The sequence below is a fragment of the Sceloporus occidentalis genome, unplaced genomic scaffold (genome assembly GCF_023333645.1).
Source record: "Sceloporus occidentalis isolate IW3139 unplaced genomic scaffold, rSceOcc1.0.p SCAF_5, whole genome shotgun sequence".
In the NCBI taxonomy this organism is placed as follows: domain Eukaryota; kingdom Metazoa; phylum Chordata; class Lepidosauria; order Squamata; family Phrynosomatidae; genus Sceloporus; species Sceloporus occidentalis.
Genome location: NW_028316985.1, coordinates 67,613,722 through 67,634,663, shown reverse-complemented (window position 1 = coordinate 67,634,663; position 20,942 = coordinate 67,613,722). Strand labels below are relative to the sequence as shown.

Genomic DNA, 20,942 nt, shown 5'->3' with positions numbered 1-20,942 from the left:
AATAAATCACAATGTTGGTAAAAATTTGACAGGAAAATATTATTAACTTTATTACAAAACTGCATCACTAACAGTTTTTAAAAAGGAAAAATTATATACATTTGTATTGGTAACATGGTTGTATCAACACTTCATTGTATAGAAAAGTGCATATGTTGACTTCAAATTCTTGTCATGATTTACCCTGTCAAACCTCTGATATAGTGTTAAGAAGACATATAGAGGTATGTGACATGTCTTTACCTGAGATTAACATAGAATGTTGTACATAATGGTATTCAACATATATTACCGTTATAGGAATAACATGTAACGTAGTAAAATGTGTTTAACACACATTGACACAGTATGATCATAACAAAATAATCTACCACCTATGTAAACATATGTACACACACATATATGTATATATACATAAATATATATGTAAACATATATAAACATATGTAGACATATGTAAACAATGGCTTGGCATAGAGGTAGTGCTGTCATTGTGTGCACTATGCAAAGTGATCTAGAAACCGTACAGTTATAGCAAAGTGAAAAAGTAACAGCCTTGCTGTTGAACATATGCTTTTTCAACAAATTGCCAATGTTTAATGAGAAGAGGGTATTCTACTACCTCTGGTAGCCATATGTAAACATTGGCTTGGCATAAAGGTAGTGATGTCAGTGTGTGTACTATGCAAATTAGTGCTCCACAATTATTACTGTTGTAGCACTGGTACTTACTAATGGCTTGCCCTTGACAAAATGTGTGCCACACAAAGTGCACTAGTGCTTTTTAAAATTCAATTGGCTGTAAGCAGCATGTTCCTTATCTGTACCTTTCATAGCAGCAGTTAATGATCTGATCATTTATGTAGAATCAAGGTTTTTGACTGGTCTCAACCAGACAATGCCAATCTGTGATGAGCTTAAGAAAGGTATCATCTTTGATAGACATATGTAGAAGTTACATTGGCATAGAGGTAGTTCAGTCACTGTGTGTGCACTATGCAAAGTGCTCCACAAATCTTGGATTTATAGCACTGTATCTAACGAAAATCTTTTTATAGAAAAAAAAGGTATGGTACACAAAGTGCAGTAGTTCTTTTATACATTCACTTGGCATAGAAGTACTTTTGTCAATGTGTGAACAATGTAAAGTGCTACACAAGTGTTGCTTAAATTGCTACATATCTTACATTTGTTACTGTGTTAACTATCCAAAGTGCTACACAAGTGTGGCTTTAATTGCAACATTACATATCACTTGAGGTAGAATAGGAACAGTGTGATCACATCAAGAAATCCACCATCTAGTACAGACATGGCTTTGAGGTAGTGCAGTCACTGTGAGCCCTATCCAAAGTGCTTACAGTTCTTTGGTTCATAGCAAAATTAGTCACTACAGCCTTGTTCTGGAAACAAGGTGTCTGCACTGCCTTCAGTAGACTGTACCAGATTATCTGGGCATATAGGAAGTGCGGTAAACGTAAAGACCTAACAAAGTGCAAACTTTTTGTAGAAGACACCTTGCTGTGGAAACAGGGCCTGTGGCATGTCCTGACCAGAGTTTGGCACAGCTTGAAAAAGAACAACATAAATAATACCTCTGGTAGAGTGCATCTCCTCTTTTCCACATTGTCTGGGAATATAGGTAGTGCAGTCAACGTAAAGACCTAACAAAGTGCTAACTTTTTGTAGAAGACACCTTGCTGTGGAAACAGGGCCTGTGGCATGTCCTGACCAGAGTTTGGCACAGCTTGAAAAAGAACAACATAAATAATACCTCTGGTAGAGTGCATCTCCTCTTTTCCACATTGTCTGGGCATATAGGTAGTGCTGTCAATGTGAACACTTAAAAAAGTGATCACTGTTTTGTAAGTGAAATAACTTTGCAAACCATAAACCCTATAAACAACAGTAAATACTAACAAACTAATTTAACATCATAACCAAACAACAAAACAACAACCTAATAATAACATATACAGATTTCAAACTTCATTTTGCCATAGTGGCCAGAGTGTGGGCAGCAAGCAAGGTCTTCAAGCTTTCAACCTCCTCCTGCAACTTTCTGACTATGGAGAACAGAACAAAATAAACAATTAATTACTCGCCTAGCCATCATGTGGAATTATACATGCAATAATGGCTATTTGTAAACAATACGTACAAGTTTCAGGGGATGGCAAGAGTGCTACATGTTGTTCCAGAGCCCTTACTCTTTGCTCCAAAGACATGTCTGTGGCAATGATATTACAGTTAGTGTACTTAATTATTATCAGCAATGTTTAATTCATCAATATTATTGGTAGATAAATACTCACTACTAATTCCTGGGCTGGAAACCTGCGTCTCCACCTCAGCAACCCTTCTCTGCAAATCTGGAAAAATCATACCATGTTTTGATTAAACCCACACATAGTAACTACATTGGCAGATGTCTGACTAGCTAAATTGAAATAGAGGACATTCTGGAAGTCATGCAAGAGGTCATGCTGCCCTTTGTTAATCGTGATATTTAAGCCACTGCAGTTTTGGAAGGTTGGTAGTATCAGCATTTGACAAAGGATATTTTTGCCCAATTAGTGGCCAATGAATACATTCCTCACTCTGGAAGCAATGAGATGACAAAAGCATGCTTGCTGGAATCCATTGCCATAATGGATAATCAGAAAGCAAGTGGTGAACAATGGAAACAATGTGACTAATGTTGATGTATAATGTGCTATGTTTATTACATTTTGCAATGGCATATATTCATAGCACAATGAATCATTGTGGAGAAGTATCAAAAAGCAATGGTTACCATTGTCCACTGAATAGGTTAGCCTGCAAAGGTCAGGAGTCATGACATTTCAGCAATTGTTAATGGGTTAAGTGTTTATTCTTGCAATCTCTGCCACAGGCATTTTTCAAGTGAATAAAATCATGTTGGCCCTAATATGACCTTTATCGAGAAGGGTAGGATATGAAATAACAATAGTACTGTAAGGTGATCCTATGATGCCTACATGTGTAATATAATCAAAATTAAAGTTAAATAGTTACTATTTTACTAAACAATTACTAAACATTAAAAACATACCATTATCATCCTCCAAAGGAGGAATGGATGATGGGGCTGGAGAAGGTTGCTGCTGCTCATCAATCATATCTACATAGAAATGATAATCATGAGTTTGATCTAAATTAAAGAACTTCATAATTTTTGATATACATAATGCATGCTATGTAACAGTTATTAATTAAAATGGTAAGTATGATTACTAGATTAATATTTGGTACAGGCAATGTAAATAACAATAACATATATAACATTACAATACACTCTAAAATACATTATAATATATTTAAATGTTAAATTTCTTAAAAAATTGAAAAATTGCTGACTGTTATTAGTGAAAGTAAAGTATATTATGTTATGTTTATAATTTATACTGTAGGATTTAAATGTTTGATTATTTGTAAATTTAAAATGTTATACAGAAGGACAACTTACCCAAGCCTCCCTCAGACATTTCCTCTTCAGCTCTAGGAGGAGGTGGAGATGCATTTCTCCCTGCATTGCAAAAATTTTTTTTTGGGATTGATGTTCGCGTCTCAATTCATGGAATTATTATAAACATTAATAAATCTGTACTGTAATAATTAATTATTAATAATTTACATTATTAATAATAAAAATAATAGTAATAATATCAAGAAGATGACCTTAAATCATTTGAATATGTAATGCATATTCCATTTTAAAAAAAGATTTATTAACGTATTTTTATATAAATTATTGATCCAATACAATTTTTATATGACCTGCAGCTATACATCAGTGTAAATTTAAGTACAAGAAATTAATTTAGCTGTGGTAATAAAATTAAATTTCAAATCCTACTTCAATGTTGAATAAGTTATAAATTATTATTATGTAACTGTAAATATTAGTAAATCAATTACCTGCAGGGAATCTCTCCCTCGGATGAGGTCTCCCAGCGATATCCCATAATTCCCTCATCTTCATAAACTGAGGGAATTTCTGGAGCTCCGATGGTGGAGGGTCAGGTCCAAAGCGGTCAATAAGGGCATAAAATGCCCCTTTCAAATATTTAAATTTTCTCCTGGCCATGTGCGCGTCCCGCACATAGCCTCCCCTTGCCCTCAGCCCCGCAGCCACTCGCCGAAAAAAATGTATATTTTTCCTCGGAGTGGACTGCATCAACTGAGGGACCACTTGCGGGGTCTCCCTAAGGATACCCAGCATTATCTCAACCTCCTCTGTCCTCCAATACATAAAACGCTTCACTCCTACAGCCGCCATCTTCTCTACCCACAAGTCCAGACCCTGGGAACAGGCCCTTATATACTCCCCAGGGGAAACAGCAGGAGGTAGCCTAGAAAAGGTAATACTTAATGTGTAATGGGGCAACTTAGCCTTGCAGCGCTGGCTGGGAGGATAGAATTGTTATGATGTTGGTGCTCCTACTTCGAGAATTAATTGCTGCAAAACAGATTATAAAGGCTCTTGAAATTGCAGAATATGAAGATAGTAATAAAACACATATTGTAATGGTGCAAACTTGTATGCTGGATTTCAAGGCTGGGATCTTGAAAGTACAATGCACTGTGTCTGAGGCGCTTCATCCCTTAAGAGATTAAGCGACCAGACCCGTTGCATTCCAACACAGAAGAGTGAGTGTAGCCAATAGCAAAGCGCGGCGCTCTCTGGCTTTGCCGCGAGGGACATGATGCGTTTGAAAGGAGAGGAGAGGTGGTCTGCAAGCATGGATGGGTGGGTGGTTTAATAGATTAATGTTGACATATACATGTGGTCTCAAAGTGAGAAAGTGTTGTTAACTCGTACTGCAATGTGTAACAGCTGAAAATAAATATGAAGTTCAATCAAGTTAGACAACATGCATAGTGCTGTTAGTGTGAGCACTATGCAAAGTGCTCCACAAATCATACACACTTTGCCACAGTGAAATCTACCACCTCTGGTAGACATATGTAAAAATTTGCTTTGCATAGAGGTAATGCTGTCAGTGTGTGCATTCATGGGTAGGTATGTTGAATAGATATATGTTGACATGTCCCACAGAATCAGGAATGAAGGTAGAGATGGCAACGAGCCACTTCCCTTGTTCCAATAACTCCAGAATCCAAATCGCATCATTGTGTGAGTAGCCCACGAACAGTGTTAGTCAGTAATTCTAGGTAGTTTAGGTTATGTTCATCTGTAGCTTGTATGATAAGAATATCTGTGTAACTTTGTTTTCTGACCAGCAAGGCTAGGAGGCCTGGCATCAGTGATAACTTCCTATTCTTTATTATTTATTTAACATTTACTCTTTCTTATAAGAAGAATATGCTATCTCTTTGCTCCTGTACACGTGCCTTTAATTAAGCAAGGGATTGCTCTTGTTTAGCAAGATAGGAAACTAGATCTCTCTTCCAAGCAAATATCAGAGTGTGTTTGGGAAATATAGTTCATTGACAATTCACTGAGTGATGGGACCGGAAAAATAGTTCTTTTAAAGGGACTCCATGAGATTAAGGCCCCCAAAGGGACCTAGACATAACAACTAACACTGGTCCTGAGCTACTCACGCAATGTTGGGATTGTAATCAATCCACTGCTGCAATCAAATGTGTAGTTCAATGGAAGTTACACAACTTGCAATTGCGAACATAACTTTATTTTCCAAACCAAAAATATGTGGAAATGCACTATTCCAGGAAATTGTCATAGACAACAACGGAAGTATTGTTTTGCTTGAGTAAATTAAAATGTAAGGTATGTAACTCTTCATACAACTTGAGATTATAAGCATTACATTACTTTTACCAGCAATATATGAAGAAGCACTATACGAGGATGATTATCATGGACAGCGCACAAAATGGTTTTTTGTTTAATTAAACTGTAATGAAAGTTTTGTAACACTTTGTATGATGTTATGAATTAAAATACTCCACAAAGGCATCTCTAATCCTCTCCCCCTTTTCCCTTTCCTGTTGATCAGTCAAATAAGTAGTAGGATCAATGACATATGTCTCAGGAGAAGTGTTATGTCCCAGTAGAACATCTCCATTGCTCTCTATGATGTTATGCAGAATACAGCAAGTTAAAATGGCAGAAGGTAAATTTTCAAGAGACAGGTCTAGACCTTTAAGCAGTGCTTGAAATCTAGATTTCAAACGCCCAAATGCTCTTTCAACCACGATTCTCGCTCGAGATAGTCTCTTATTATAAACTCCCTCCCTCCTGCTATGCCCGATCTTAAACGGAATGAGCAAGAAAGGCTTTATGGGATATCCACCATCGCCCAAAAGAAGCGGCCCGACCTGTTGACCTTTAATTGTCAAAGTCGGAGAACCTTGGACATACAGTCCAGCCTTTAATGCGTGGTAAATAGGGGATTCCTGCAGGACATGACTGTCGTGATTTGTTCCTGCATGTCCACAGAACAGATCTATAAATCTTCCAGTGTGATCACATGTTGCCTGTAGAATCATGGAGTGTTGCTGTTTCCGATTTATGTACTGCGGTCCCTCGTGAGCAGGTGCCTTGATCGTCATGTGGCATCCGTCAATTGCTCCAATCACCTGAGGGAACCCCAGCGCTTCAAAGCCAGACATATTCTGTGATTGCAAAATAGACCAGAAAAATAACATTAGTAATATAATAAGCACAGCACATGCTGTAGATGATCTAAATTTAAATTTTTAAGCAGGTAGATAGATAGATAGATGGATAGATAGATAGATGTATGGATGGATAAACAGAAAAAACGACAGGAAGGCAGGAAGGTGGAGATACTAGCTGAGACATTTACAGACTAGCTGAGGCAATGGCAGTCTTCTAGATAGATAGATAGGTAGATAGATAGATAGATAGATAGATAGATAGATAGATAGATTGTGGCATCCTTAAATTGCTCCAATCACCTGAGGGAACCGCAGGGCTGCAAAGCCAGACATATTCTGTGATTGCAAAATAGACCAGAAAAATAACATTAGTAATATAATAAGCACAGCACATGCTGTAGATGATCTAAATTTAAATTTTTAAGCAGGTAGATAGATAGATAGATGACTAGATAGATAGATATATGGATGGATAAACAGAAAAAACGACAGGAAGGCAGGAAGGTGGAGATACTAGCTGAGACATTTACAGACTAGCTGAGGCAATGGCAGTCTTTTAGATAGATAGATAGATAGATAGATAGATAGATAGATAGATAGATTGTGGCATCCTTAAATTGCTCCAATCACCTGAGGGAACCCCAGGGCTGCAAAGCCAGACATATTCTGTGATTGCATAATAGACCAGAAAAATAACATTAGTAATATAATAAGCACAGCACATGCTGTAGATGATCTAAATTTAAATTTTTAAGCAGGTAGATAGATAGATAGATGACTAGATAGATAGATATATGGATGGATAAACAGAAAAAACGACAGGAAGGCAGGAAGGTGGAGATACTAGCTGAGACATTTACAGACTAGCTGAGGCAATGGCAGTCTTTTAGATAGATAGATAGATAGATAGATAGATAGATAGATAGATAGATAGATAGATTGTGGCATCCTTAAATTGCTCCAATCACCTGAGGGAACCCCAGGGCTGCAAAGCCAGACATATTCTGTGATTGCATAATAGACCAGAAAAATAACATTAGTAATATAATAAGCACAGCACATGCTGTAGATGATCTAAATTTAAATTTTTAAGCAGGTAGATAGATAGATAGATGGATAGATAGATAGATGTATGGATGGATAAACAGAAAAAACGACAGGAAGGCAGGAAGGTGGAGATACTAGCTGAGACATTTACAGACTAGCTGAGGCAATGGCAGTCTTCTAGATAGATAGATAGGTAGATAGATAGATAGATAGATAGATAGATAGACAAACCTTTCTATAGTCTCCTAGATAGACAGCCCTCCGCAGTAGAACCATTTCCATACACAGGAACACCTCAATGATAGCCTTGTATGCTGTTGACTTTCCCACACCGAAAAAAGTTCCAACTGTGGCATATGAGCCACCATGGGCCAGGTAAAATATGGCCATGGCAATTTGCTTTTCTACAGGAACTGCCTTGCGGAACCTTGTGTTTTGCCGGGAAAGATGGGGACGCAGCTCGTCAGCAATCATTTTGAAAACCGCGCGTGGCATTCTGAAATACTGCTTCCAATTACAGTCAGACCAGACAGTTCTAGCATACACGTTCCAGTGAACATCAGTCTTGGGGTATATCCACCACCTCCTAGCCATCGGTTGAAAGCAGTTCTGGGCGCCTTGCCGAAATAAAAAAAGGATTTCATCCAATAATAAAATATAACTTCTCATTTCTTCAGCATGCTCCCCGCTGTCACACAATGTCAAAACAGCTCCGCATTGGACCAAGAGGTTGTCAATAAGCAATGGGATCAATGAAAACATATACTCAAATTTCTGACGACGATCCATGATTGCTGAGATCCCGAGCAAAGGTAAACCAGGTACCAGTGGGAGGGAAATGTATATAAGGCGAGCAGCGCTTATGACGTTTGATCAATTAAGCGCCCTGATTGGTCCAATTTTTTAAAAAAACCGCCAAAAATACTTCGTTTTACAAACGGTCAATGAAATGGAAACGATGCCAAAAGATAAATCGCTTCCAAATAATCCGGTTTAAGCCTACGTCATAATGACGTACTATTGATTGACAGCTCCAAATAAGGTATGGAGGAAAAAAACCGATTTATTTAAACACCGATTTCATGCCAAGTAGGAACGCTTGAAGGTAAATACATCGATTTAAATTGCCAGATGGGCACGATAAAAAAAGCGGTTCTGAAAGCGGGATAAGAACAGTGTTTTCTTGATTCGGTTTTATTAAACCCGTACTATCTTAAACCGTTTCAAATCTTAAGTGAGAACACCCCGACAGTTTTCCAGGGCATTGGTAGTCTGCTGATTTTTACATAGCAAACTCACTTCACAAAAGATAGAGCATCAATGTAGGCTTGAGTCATATTGCTGGTCCCAACTAGACTAGATCCATTGAGTCAATGTGATTTACATAAGCAGAGGTTGACAACCGAACACTTAATTCAATGGGTCCTCTTTTACTGACACTATTAATAGGATTCAAATTGTAATTTTAATGTGTACTGCAGCATGTGTACACCACCTGGATTAAAGTATAGAAAAGGGGGCATTTTCCATGATATTCACATATATTTCTATATACATATTTCATAAAACTATCATCAGAATGGGAAACAATTGATGATTTATTTAGCATTATAGAAGAATACCTTTTCCATTAAATGCATGGAACAAAATAGTATCAAACCCTTGCAGAACTACAGGTTGCAAAGATATTCGCTGGAATGGTAGGCTTAGCAGTGAATGCTTCTGTTTCTGTGGGTTATAGCCTGTTCTCAAATGCAGAGAAAACTAGTTAGCCTTCCTCACAGAAAACTTAAAATCTGTCTTAGCAGCACTTTCATCCCAACCTGGCCCAGGGAGATCAAACAGAAAGATGTAAATGAAGGGCAACAGATTTACAGCATGCTTCACAATTTCAGTGAGAATTCCTGAGGAAGCAAAAAGTCCCTGGTTTTCAAACTTTACATCTACATAGTACATTTTTTCCACACCATTTTTTAAAAAAAAATCAAAGGAACCTCTGACTATATTCCACATATAAGCAGAGTGATCCTATATATGCATCCTCAGAAGTCAGTCCATTAAATTCAATGGGAATTTATTCCAAACATGTATGCACACAACTGCGCTTCAATGTCAATTGCAAACAATTCTGAATCCTATGCCAAGGTGCACATTCAAAGACACATAGGAATGGTCTAGACCACTGAAATCTGAGTATTCCTCTTGTCCTATGTAAACAAAGAGTGGTACCTACCCCACACACCCCTGCAAAGAGGAATGGTAGTATTGCCAAGTCATCTTTCATGGGTGTTTGCCTCCCAATAATTCTCACTGAGAAACTCCTAAGAAGTCTGCAAGAAGCCCAGGTTCCTTTGAACCAAATTTGAAATTCACTGAACCAAAGTATAGCCAGTCTTCTCTTTGACAGCTGATGACAACATCTACAAAGCAAATTGACTAAGTACTAGCCCACATCTTGGCCTCTTTATGGCATGCTACAAGAGCATCGGTCTATGCTGCTTTGGAAGACCAGTCTCACAGGTTGAGAACAGCTGTGCTCTTACAATTATTACAGATCAAAGCTATGTTGTAAAGATCCACAGATAAATACTAAGTATCATATGTTCTAATTTCCTCTTATACCCTAATGCAACTGGGGCATGGAGGACGATTCAAAATGTTTGTTTTTATATGGAAAGAAAAACAGCTTTGTGGAACTGCTGGTATGATGTGTAGAAGCTCTTTTCTGCTTCCCTAGCAATGCTATCATATCACTGATCTTACCTTCTATGGAATTCATATGTTGGGAATGCAATAGCCCAAATATTGTGCATCTTTTGGGATGAGCTCCTTAACACATGACATAGACATAGAGTACATAGACAGAGAGTCCAATTTTATATATGCAGAAGGCATGTCATAGGTCTTAAAGATACAATGAATAAGTTATATAATGTTTATATGAAGGTGTTGCTGATTTTTGTCAGTAGCTTGCTTAGGAGGCATTTTGCTCAGGAGTCTGCATGGAAATGGAATCCATCTAAATTCTAATTAAAATGGGTGTCAAGCTGGAATTTCTGGAGTGCAGAAATAGTTGGTATATTAGAAGAACATGAAAAAGAGGCAACATGCCAGTAAACAGTACAGGAAAAAAGGGAAAGGGAACTAAAAGCAATGAATTGATTACAAGTCTTATGAAATGTAGCCATTATAGTCACACTTTGTGATTACTTCTTAACGGGGAATAGGTTTTGACCAGGCCTCTGTACCCAAGACCCTTGCTTTAGTTTACATTTTAGAAGGGTGAATCAGAATATCCTCATCTCTATGACTCCTCTATGACCCCTCACAGTAATTTGAGCCAATATGTACTTGAGATCCATTAACACAACAACATGTACACAAATTGTGTTAGACTAGAGGAAGGAACTGGCAAAACCAACTCTGAGAAATTCATGGGGTTGCCATAAGGCAGCAGCTGACCTAAAAGCACACACACACACGGGATCATATTTTCAGTCTACCACATCCCTTGTGGTCCAGATGTCAGGGGGCAGGGGATGAAACATGCTCCTGGTCACAGATGTCCAATCTTCACCCCTCCCTCTCCCTCCCTCCAACTTATATCCTGAGTAAAGTAAGCCATAAAGAGCACATTTGTATGGAGCCACATAAGCATCTCTTAGCCAATTCACACAATCATTATTTACATGCTGAATCAATACAAATGGACCTTTTTGGCAATTTTGTTGTATTGACATATGTTTAAACTGGTGTTTTGCCACATCCTAAATCAAACTCAGAAAAGTGACCTGAACTGTTGCCTTGTTAAGGCATTCATCTCAACATGCAATTCTAACAGTTTGTAGGAGGACAGAAGCATAAAATCAACACACACACTGCATACCTCCCGCCCATTCATGGGCTTATTTCCTCTGCATGTTCTTTATAAAGGTCTGAAGGGGAAGACTGGAAAGCCTCTCTGTGTGTTTAGGATCCTTTATGAGACATAATTCTCAATTGGTTAAAATGCATTTTTTTAAAAAAGGAAAGAAATCTCATGAGACCTTCATGTTAAACATGTGGCAGTCCAAAGAGACACCAGGAGGTTAGTGACAGAACATTCACATGCTCTCCTATTTCCTACATAGTTTTAGCCCTGACATACTCAAAATAAGCCTGAATGAACAGGGCTTATGAGATTACTTCTTAGAGCCTTGAAAGTTACTTTAAAAAGTATTGTTACAATTCCAATGGCCCCAATGTAGACTGATTTGTTATAGTTATTATTTTAAACAAGCAATTCTTCATTTTCCTGTTTTCCAGAAGTAACTAAAATAGCCTGCAGTGAAAAACACATTCTCCCTCATCTCTTTTTTGTGACCTCAATAGTCATAACAAAGCAGAAGGAAGGTCATGAGACACAGCAGCACTTGAATAATGTCATATTCCTCCACCACCATTTAATGAGGACACACTTCTGTAACAATAGCAATTTCAAAAAACAAAAAAAACCCAAAAAGTTCCACCACAACCTTATTATGTTACAGTTCTAATGAAACTTGATTGTTTCTTAATTATTGCGGAAATAAATGAATTACAAATAAGAAGCTAGTTGTAACTATTTACTTCTAAGCTCCATCATTCAAACCCCAGTTGTTGTTATGTGCCTTTAAGCCAACTCCAATTTATGGTGACTCCATCAAAGGGTTTCCTTGGAAAGATTTGTTCAGAGGAGCTTAGCCATTCACCTTCTCTAAAGCTGAGAGAGTGCAACTTTCCCAAGGTCACCCAGTGAGTTTCCCTGATTGAGTGGAAATTTAAACCATGGTCTCCCAGAATCCTAGTCCAGTATTCAGCCCACTGCACCATGCTGGCTCATGTACTGAATCCACAGTTCTTTGTTATGGTGATAATCCAATTGCCTGCAATTCTTTCTCCTGACTGGCACCCGCAATGATGTAGGTAACGTGAAGACACTGAGTTCCACTGTACCTGACACCACCCTCTTTCTCCCATGCAACAAGCCATTTTAGATTTTTATTCCTGAATCTGTTCTATAGACAATCCTGACACCATTTAGTTTAGCCTACTGTTTTCTGTTTGTAATTTTAACCCAGATCAAATGCACAGATTATTGTCTGTACACGGCATATCTGATTGTGTTTGAGTGTGGTCTTCTGAGGTTGGACCAGATGACCTTAAATTCCTTCCTTGTCCTCTCAGATCAAGATAACTTCACTATTTTCTATATTCTAGTTAAACGGCTCACTTCTCAGGACTATTGCTTTAATGTGCAAGAAATCATCTTCTATAACTGATTAACACTGTCTTTCAGTTTTCTAAAGAGGCTCATTCACCTCTATAGATCTTTCTCCTGTGGGCCTTCATTTACCATTCTGACATAATCTAGTGCTGCACTGTGTGATGCTGATGATGTTTTTGTCAATGTGAAGAATGCAGTGCAATTGTTGCAGAAATTGTCTAAGAAACCGAGACCTTAATATGTACCATCTGTTTTACAAAAAAGCTCAATGTGGTAATGCATTTGCAATACCAGAAGCAATATCTCTATGACATGAAATGAACATATGTTGTCTAAGAGCCTTCAGGCTGACATTGAAAAAAGAGAAAAGATAGTACTTCAAGGCAAATATTGTCCCAATAGAAAGACTGCCAGAACCAATATGGCTCATTCTATTGACAAGTCTCTGGTGAACAACATCATATAAAGACTTCCACATTTGTGGGTTGTTCAGCTCTGTGCCCCATTTTTTTTTCCTGGAGAAAATAGGGTGGGTTTTTTAAAAGCCACTTTCATTGTCATACAACCTGCCCTAATGTTTCAGATCAACATGTGTTGTCAGCTGAAGAAACATTGTTCATTATTCTATGAATGTCCAATTTAAAAGGGGGAAAGTCAATAGAGTTGACAGCAGGTACTTGTACATTAAAAACCAAAGATGGAAAGAAGAGACAGCAGAAAGAAGAAAGTAAAAAGGTCTGTATAAGCCATGCGAGCAAAGCACATGAAGACATTTTTAATGAATATTGAAAATCTTTAATGCAGCATTAAAATTAAAATGACTCAACATGCTTAGTATATAATCACATAGCTATGCCAGGCTACAAATACCACTTTTAACAAGCATATTGCGAGGAGTATAAGGTCCTGAAAATAAAAGAGTTGCATGTGAACGCGTTAGATGTTTTGAGCTTAAATTATAGATGAAAAAACAATAGTACACTAATATAGCTTTTAGAGATGTAAAAACAAAACAAAACAAAAGGTTACACAGAGAGATTAACCCATTTACAAGAAGCTTGTAAGACAGAGTAGGATGTACATTTTTAGACAACAGTATATTAATTTTATTTTTTTTTCTTCTTGCCAGTATGGGAAGAAATGATGCCACCCAACTTACCAGGTCAGTGTTGTTGCTGGGGCAGAAGGTGGCCTAGTCTCCGCAATTACAGAGGCCTGTCTCGCCCCCAGCACCCTTTCGGCTGGTGAGAAGATTCACCATTGGCTGCTGGGGTGGAAAGGGTGGCTCTTTTGCACTGGGTGCTGGGACTACAAGTCCCAGCTTGCATTGCAAAAGGGAAGAGGCCATGATTGGCTGGCTCGGACCCCTAAGCACAGCCTATTGGTGGTGGGAGCCTGGGAGGCAATGCCCCCACTCTTTCCAGGCCCCCTATTGGTGGGCGGGCCTATTTAAGGCCACGTTGTGCGCCATCTGGTGCCATTTTAGCTCGGCTCTCCCATCCTCCCTCCCTTGGCTAGGGTGTTTTTTGTCACAACTTTGTTTTAGGATGGCAGCATAGGTCCCGGATCTGCTGGGCATGGTTTCCAGGGCTCTGTAGCACTGGATTGGGAGTCCATTGGACCCAGGAGCGCTGAGGACAGGTGGTGTGGCTCTTGCAGGGGCCACATTGAGCGAACATCTCCCGATGACTAGGGGCTTATTGGAATATGTGACTGACCGGTTGCATATATGCGAGAGGGTGTGTCCGTTGCCCCTATGTCATCGTGATGCTTGGTCGTGACCAAGCAACCTTACATCAATCAATTGGAGTGTTGATTGATATTTCCAGATCCAGAACTTACGCTTTGGGCCAACCCTACCCTTTGTGCTGTTTGTTAATAAAGTTGTGGCCTTTTCCTCCAATTCTGTGTTGTTGTCTTATTGGGCGGCTTCCTTCCCACAGCAAAAATTTGTTACACAAATGCTGGGCGGTTGGCCCAGTGACAGCCATCAGGGCACCACCAACTGGGCCTTAACTATTGGGGCATTATTTACAGTCAGAGCAAGCTAGGGACAGTGACTCTGCCAAACTCAAGGAAGGTTTTTCCAATGTCTACCTCAAAGGTTGTTCAAAATTTGGGTCTATGTAGGACTGCAAGATTTTTCCCCCCCTATACAAGCATTTGTGGATTTCTGCATGATTTTAAAATGAATTCATTATTTAGTGTGCACTTTTCACATTAACTCATTTTGATATACAGTCCCTCACTGACTACAGCATATTTGCATGCATTTTTTCAAACTTTTGCATTTCTTCAGATACAAATTTATATGTGTAGCTAAATGATTTTGTTTACATTAATTGCACCCCAGTCTCTTAAATGTACATATGTCCAACTGCAAATTGTGCTTGGGTCCACGTTGGTTCCATAGGGCTGCAAACTGAGTAAGCTTCTATCAAAATGTAAACCATAGAAAATTCTCACCTGTTACTTTTTCAAGCCTATACTTGCCTCCTCCATCAATGCAATAGTAGACTGTCAGTGCAGGCTGCACTGTTCAGGAAGTGATGAGATCAGGCCCCTGCCTACTGTCAGTGTCCCCATTCATTCATTAACACCCTACTCTTTCAGAACAAGGTTATCATCAGTATAGGGTAAATTCCATAAAGCAAGCTGAGCTCTTACTTGTCTCTGGACCATTGCCCGGCAAGTAACCAACATCTTAGATGCAATGCTCATTGTGACACTGGCATTACAATGTTGGTTTTATCTTGAGGGATTTAAGAAGGTGGCCATTTGCTACTCCAAAAATATAGTCAGATGGGGATTGTTGGTGGGGTTGGCAGCTAAAGACAATGGTGAGTAGATATTGTAAAACCTTTTCTTAACCCACCACTGATGGAAGGGCTTGACTTGGCAATTGGGATCATAGGCAGATGAACTTGCATTCTAAGACCTAAGATCAATGCAGTTAAATACCATAGTTTTATTCAGATAAATAAATCTATATTTAAACTGAACTCATTCTGAAAAATCAGTTTAATGACTACATATTGAAAGACTGCAGAGGTTAATGTGCTTACATTAAACTAAATAGCCTCTGAATATCCTGTCCAATGTTTTGCTATGCAATACACATAAAGCAAAATATTTCAGAATAATAGTATCATTGGGTTATTTGTGTGTGTCAAATCCTGAATAATACCAAAGTCATAAGAATGCTAAGTGTGACCTTATCTTCATTCAGCTTTTGTATACTACTATTCAAAAATCAATGTAAATAAATTACAAATACAGACAATAACCCAGCTGAATGGTTTGTGTCATGAAACACATGATGGACTATTTTCCAATAAGGAGTTTTATTTCAAACACATAGTAAAAGAAAAGTGATAAATAGCAAAATCCAAGAAACTTTTCAAGAGTGGTGGAGAGAAATAAGTGAATGTATAAACCAGGACATTAAAGAATGGCATATTTTCAAATGTACACAAGAAACAAGTAACTTTTTTATATTCAAATATATAGAGCCATATTAGTCTAGATCAGTACACAAAGGGGTGTTGTAGCACCATTGAGACTAAGGAGTGAAGCAGACCATCTGCTAGGAGCAGCCTCTGCCACTCCAGCCATGATCAGCGCATGATTGGGCTGGGACTGCAGCGACCACATGGCCCACTCTCAAAGCATGCTGCCACTGCAGTCCCAAATGAGCCACTGGCAGGAACGGTTTTCTACACTTCTTTTACCGGCAGATTTGGGCTGTCTTGGGCAGCCTCAGAGTGGCTTCTGGCCACTCTGGGGGTGTGCGTCATCAGCATGCCCCCAAAGTGGCCCATCTGCATTGGGCCCATCTGTTTTGGGCTACAGTGAGAAAAAGAAAGAAGTTGGTAGCAGTCTACTTCCTCAAATAGATGGAGTAAAGTTTCCATGAAGAGACCTTTATAAGCAGGCTATGTGAATAGCAATGGATATGCAAAACTAGTGGGTGTGCTGACAAGTTCATGTGAGGTACAAAAGCAGGAGGAAGGATGTTGCTTAAAGCCAAGGTGAGTAGTTAACTATATGAATTTTGTTGGGTGGTGTTGGAATGTAATGTGATGTTGGCTGAAAACCAGGAACGAGATGTGATGAACTGACCAAGAGAGCCCTCATGAGGTTTGAGGAGTTAACTAGCATTTAGATATAGTGTGCCAGGAAATCATTGTCTTTGTTCAACTCACTGTTGGGAGACTGGAGTTCATAGATATATTCTGATTCTGCTGTTTCTCTTGTAGTTTTTTTGTTCAAGGACCACAATTCTCAGGTCTACTATGAAATGACCAGAAATACTAAATTGTTAGGCAACTGATTTTATTCACATGCCTAATATCTGATTTATGTCCATTTATGTTTTATTTATATTGCTTCCAACTTAAGTCACAGAGTTGTGAGTTAATTTCTCTCACAATGGACTCAACTTGTTTACAGCATAATTGGTTTTCTTTTGAAATAATGATTTCCTCACATTGTATTATGAATTACCTTGAGACATATGCTGTGCGCACTCTGTGATTGCAGGATGAGCCAATGTGAGTAAATAAATTGAGCTCTAGTGCTTTCACAGTAACAGGAGGACAATCTGGGAATGAAAACACTGACTTACTGTTTAGTTCCTTGCTGAAATTCCCATTACACTGCAGTTAAGAATTGTATGTGTTCCTCACCCCATCCCATGCTAAGTGGATATAAGATTTCATCTCTCTAAATGTAAATGAATGCAAAATAAAATTAAAAATATGTGTAAATTTTGCAAATAAAATTATAGTCTGTATTCCAGAGAACAATAACAATGCAAATAATTTTATACTTTTGTTCCAGGAATATTAGGAAGATTCAGTGGGTTGGAGCTAGGCTTGCTCAGAGCAGACCAGTCAAATCAGTGTGATACATTAGTCATGATTTACTTATAAAAACATTTATTTGTATTTTTATTAAGCCTTAGGCCTAAAACCAATTGCTAGGCCCAACTAGAGGAAGCCGATTTAAGCACTGATATTTGTTGTTTGTTGTTGTATGCTTTCAAGCCATTTCTGACTTATGGCAACCCTAAAGTGAATCTATCATACATTTCTCTTGACAAGTTTCTTCAGAGAGGGGTTGCTGTTGCCATCTTCTAAGGCTTAGAGATTGTGACTTGTCCAAGTCACCCAGTAGGTTTCCATGTCCAACCTGAGATTTGAACCTTGGACTTCAAAGTCATAGTCCAACACTCAAATCACTACATGATACTGGCTACCAAACTGATATTTACTTAAGTATTCATTTCCTATTCAGAAATTGATTCAATGGGTCTACTTTAGTTGGAATTCTCAATTGGATTTAGTCCTTTGGCTGCGTTGAATTCAACCAGTCTACTCTAAGCCTGACTAAGAAGAATACCGCACTGGGGAAAAAACGTTCCCCAATGCGTTCTCACGGCTGTGAGCCTGAAACGTGATGGGAACTTGATGGGTCTCAGAACACTAGTTTACCGCACGGCGGAACGCCGCCATTGCCGCCGGGTGTTCCCAATGTGTTCCAGGAGGCCCATTTCTGGGAACGCTTTTGAAAGCATTCCCAGAATGGCGCCTCCTGGAACACATTGGGAACCCGATTGGAATGCCTGGTGGTGACAGCGGCATTCCGCCGTGTGGTAAACTAGCGTTCTGGGACCCATCGGGTTCCCATCATGTTTCGGGCTCGCGCCCGTGAGAACACATTGGGGAACGTTTTTTCCCCAGTGTGGTAATCTTCTAAATCTGGATCCAACATAATGTGATTTGTAAGAGATATATAATGGCGCCAATTAACAGGTACAGAGCTGTTCAGGTCATCAGTTATAGCAGCGATAATTTGTTCAGAGGCAGTCAGAGTGGAATGACTGAATTCAGTTTCTCAACTTGTCTCTTTCCAATAGACACCCAACATCAACAGTCTGATTTTAGTTATTCATTCATAACCCTCTTCTGCTCAACCAGGTGAGAAGAAGTACTCATAGCAGCACTTAATTGTATTGTAATGTTTCACCAAGAACAGAGGATTTGGATTGTTAAAGGTGCATAGTATTCTAAACAAAGACAGCAGATCTATGTTGGTTAGACATCACCACCACAGGTGCCAGAATGAGTTATTTTTCACTTTGTGAAACCTGACTTGGTTTTGTTGTTGTAATATAAGTATGCTTGTTTCAGCCATCCGAGATTTGGGAAAAGAAACACAAAATCTTTCTATGAATCATTTCTGTTTAAACTATTTTCCAAACTTGCAAATAACTCTTCAGAAGTTACTATTCCCATCTCCCAAATGTCTTCCACCCATACAGACCCACTTTTGTGATTTGAGGCCCAGTCAACCCTCCAAATTGCATTTCTTTACCGCAGGTTTTTTCATTTCTAATTCATTTTATAAATTATTTGAATGATGGAATAGAAAACATGCTTATCAGATTTGCATAAGGCACTAAATTAGAAGGGAAAGCCAATACCTCCAGATGACAGGATCAGAATTCAAAATGACATTAACAAATTAGAAAGTTGGGCCAAAATGAAGAAAATGAATTTAACAAGGAGAAATGTAAGATACTAAGGCAGGAAAAATGAAATGCACATATATAAGATGGGGTGACACCTGGCTTGATAAGCTGTAGATGTAAAGGGGATCTAGAAGTCTTAGTAGACCACAAGCTGAACCACAGCAGTGTGATGTGGGAGATTAAAAATGCTTTTCTAGGCTGTATCAATAGGATCATAGTGTCTACATCAAGGGAAATAATAGTACCACTCGATTCTGCTTTGCTGAGACCTCACCTGAAATACTGTGTCAGGTTCTGGACACCACAATTCAAGAAGAATATTGAACACATGGAAGATGTCAAAGGAGAGTGACTAAAATGGTAAAAGGCTTGGAAACCATGGCCTCTGAGGAATGGCTCAGGGGGCTGGGTATTATTAGCGCAGGGAAGAGAAGGTTAAGAGGTGACATGACAGCCAAAAAATTGAAGGGATGACATATTTAAGATAGAGCAAGCTTGTTTTCTACTGCTTCAGAGATTATGACACAGAGCAATCAAGCCAAACTACAGGAAAAGAAGTTCCACCTAAATATAAGAAGAGATTTCCTGATGGCAAGAGTGGTTCAGCAGTGGAATATGCTGCCTCAAAGTGTGGTGGAGTGTACTTCTTTGAAAGTTTTTAAACAGAGGCTGGAAGGCCATCTGTTGAGAGTGCTTTGATTGTCCATTCCTGCATGGTGGGGCATTGGAATGGATGGCCCTTGTGGTCTCCGTCTCTTCCAACTTAATGATTCTATGATTCTATGACAGTGCCATGGCATGGCATGCAACTCTTGTGTTTTTTCCCCCAGCATGAGTGAACTAGCCACTACTAGGTACATTGGCTTGAAACATTTGCTTGATGTGGTACTGAACCCCCATACTTTTGAACTGGATTAATCATCTTAATCGTCTGATGATGAGCATATTGTAGGAGCAGGGTAGGAGGAAAAATGCATCACTCTCTAAAGGGTGGAATACACCCTTAACAGATAGCCTGCACTTTCTGAAATAAATTGTTACACCAAGACCATTATTATATCCACTGCCACTCAATGAGCCTTTGTCTTGCTCAGAGTCTTTCAAGCTAGAAAACACCCAGGCGTTCTTATGAGTTAATTTTCTTCTATTCCACTCTATTCCTGCTTTGTAGGATTAGCCTCCCTCCTCTTATAATTCTTCTGTCAAAAGCTAACTCTCCTATTCTCCATTGTCACCTCAACTGAAAATAAATTATATCTGTAACATAATTTTAAATGAAGGTGGGTAAAGACTGACAAACAAAACAAATGGGTGAGGTTCCCCCCTCTTCCCTGTGTGCATAAATACAGGTAAAGGAGGGTTTAAAAGAATTCTTTAACATTTCTTTTTGTGGAAACTATATTATCTGAGCCCCCTCTGAATTTCTTCATTTGTGATAATGAGCATTGCTGAGCAGGTGGGAAGATTTAGATCAAGCAATAC

At 38.8% G+C, this 20,942-nt stretch overlaps 1 protein-coding gene across 1 annotated transcript; it reads right to left on the bottom strand.

Annotated features, from left to right (window-relative positions):
* Nucleotides 1-5,940: 5,940 nt before the first annotated feature.
* On the bottom strand, nt 5,941-8,154 carry LOC149312275 (uncharacterized). Its single transcript, XM_089527185.1, has 2 exons — nt 7,912-8,154; nt 5,941-6,627 (listed from the first exon to the last, which is right to left on the bottom strand). The coding sequence occupies exons 1-2, from the start codon at nt 8,152-8,154 to the stop codon at nt 5,941-5,943; spliced, it is 930 nt and encodes a 309-aa protein (XP_089383311.1).
* Between the last annotated feature and the right edge of the window lie 12,788 nt (nt 8,155-20,942).

Coding starts and splice junctions, on each gene's coding strand:
- LOC149312275 (XM_089527185.1), bottom strand. CDS start 8,154: ATGATTGCTGACGAGCTGCGTCCCCATCTTTCCCGGCAAAACACAAGG. Junction 6,628..7,911: donor ATCTAGGAGACTATAGAAAG/GTTTGTCTATCT, acceptor TTGCAATCACAG/AATATGTCTGGCTTTGAAGC.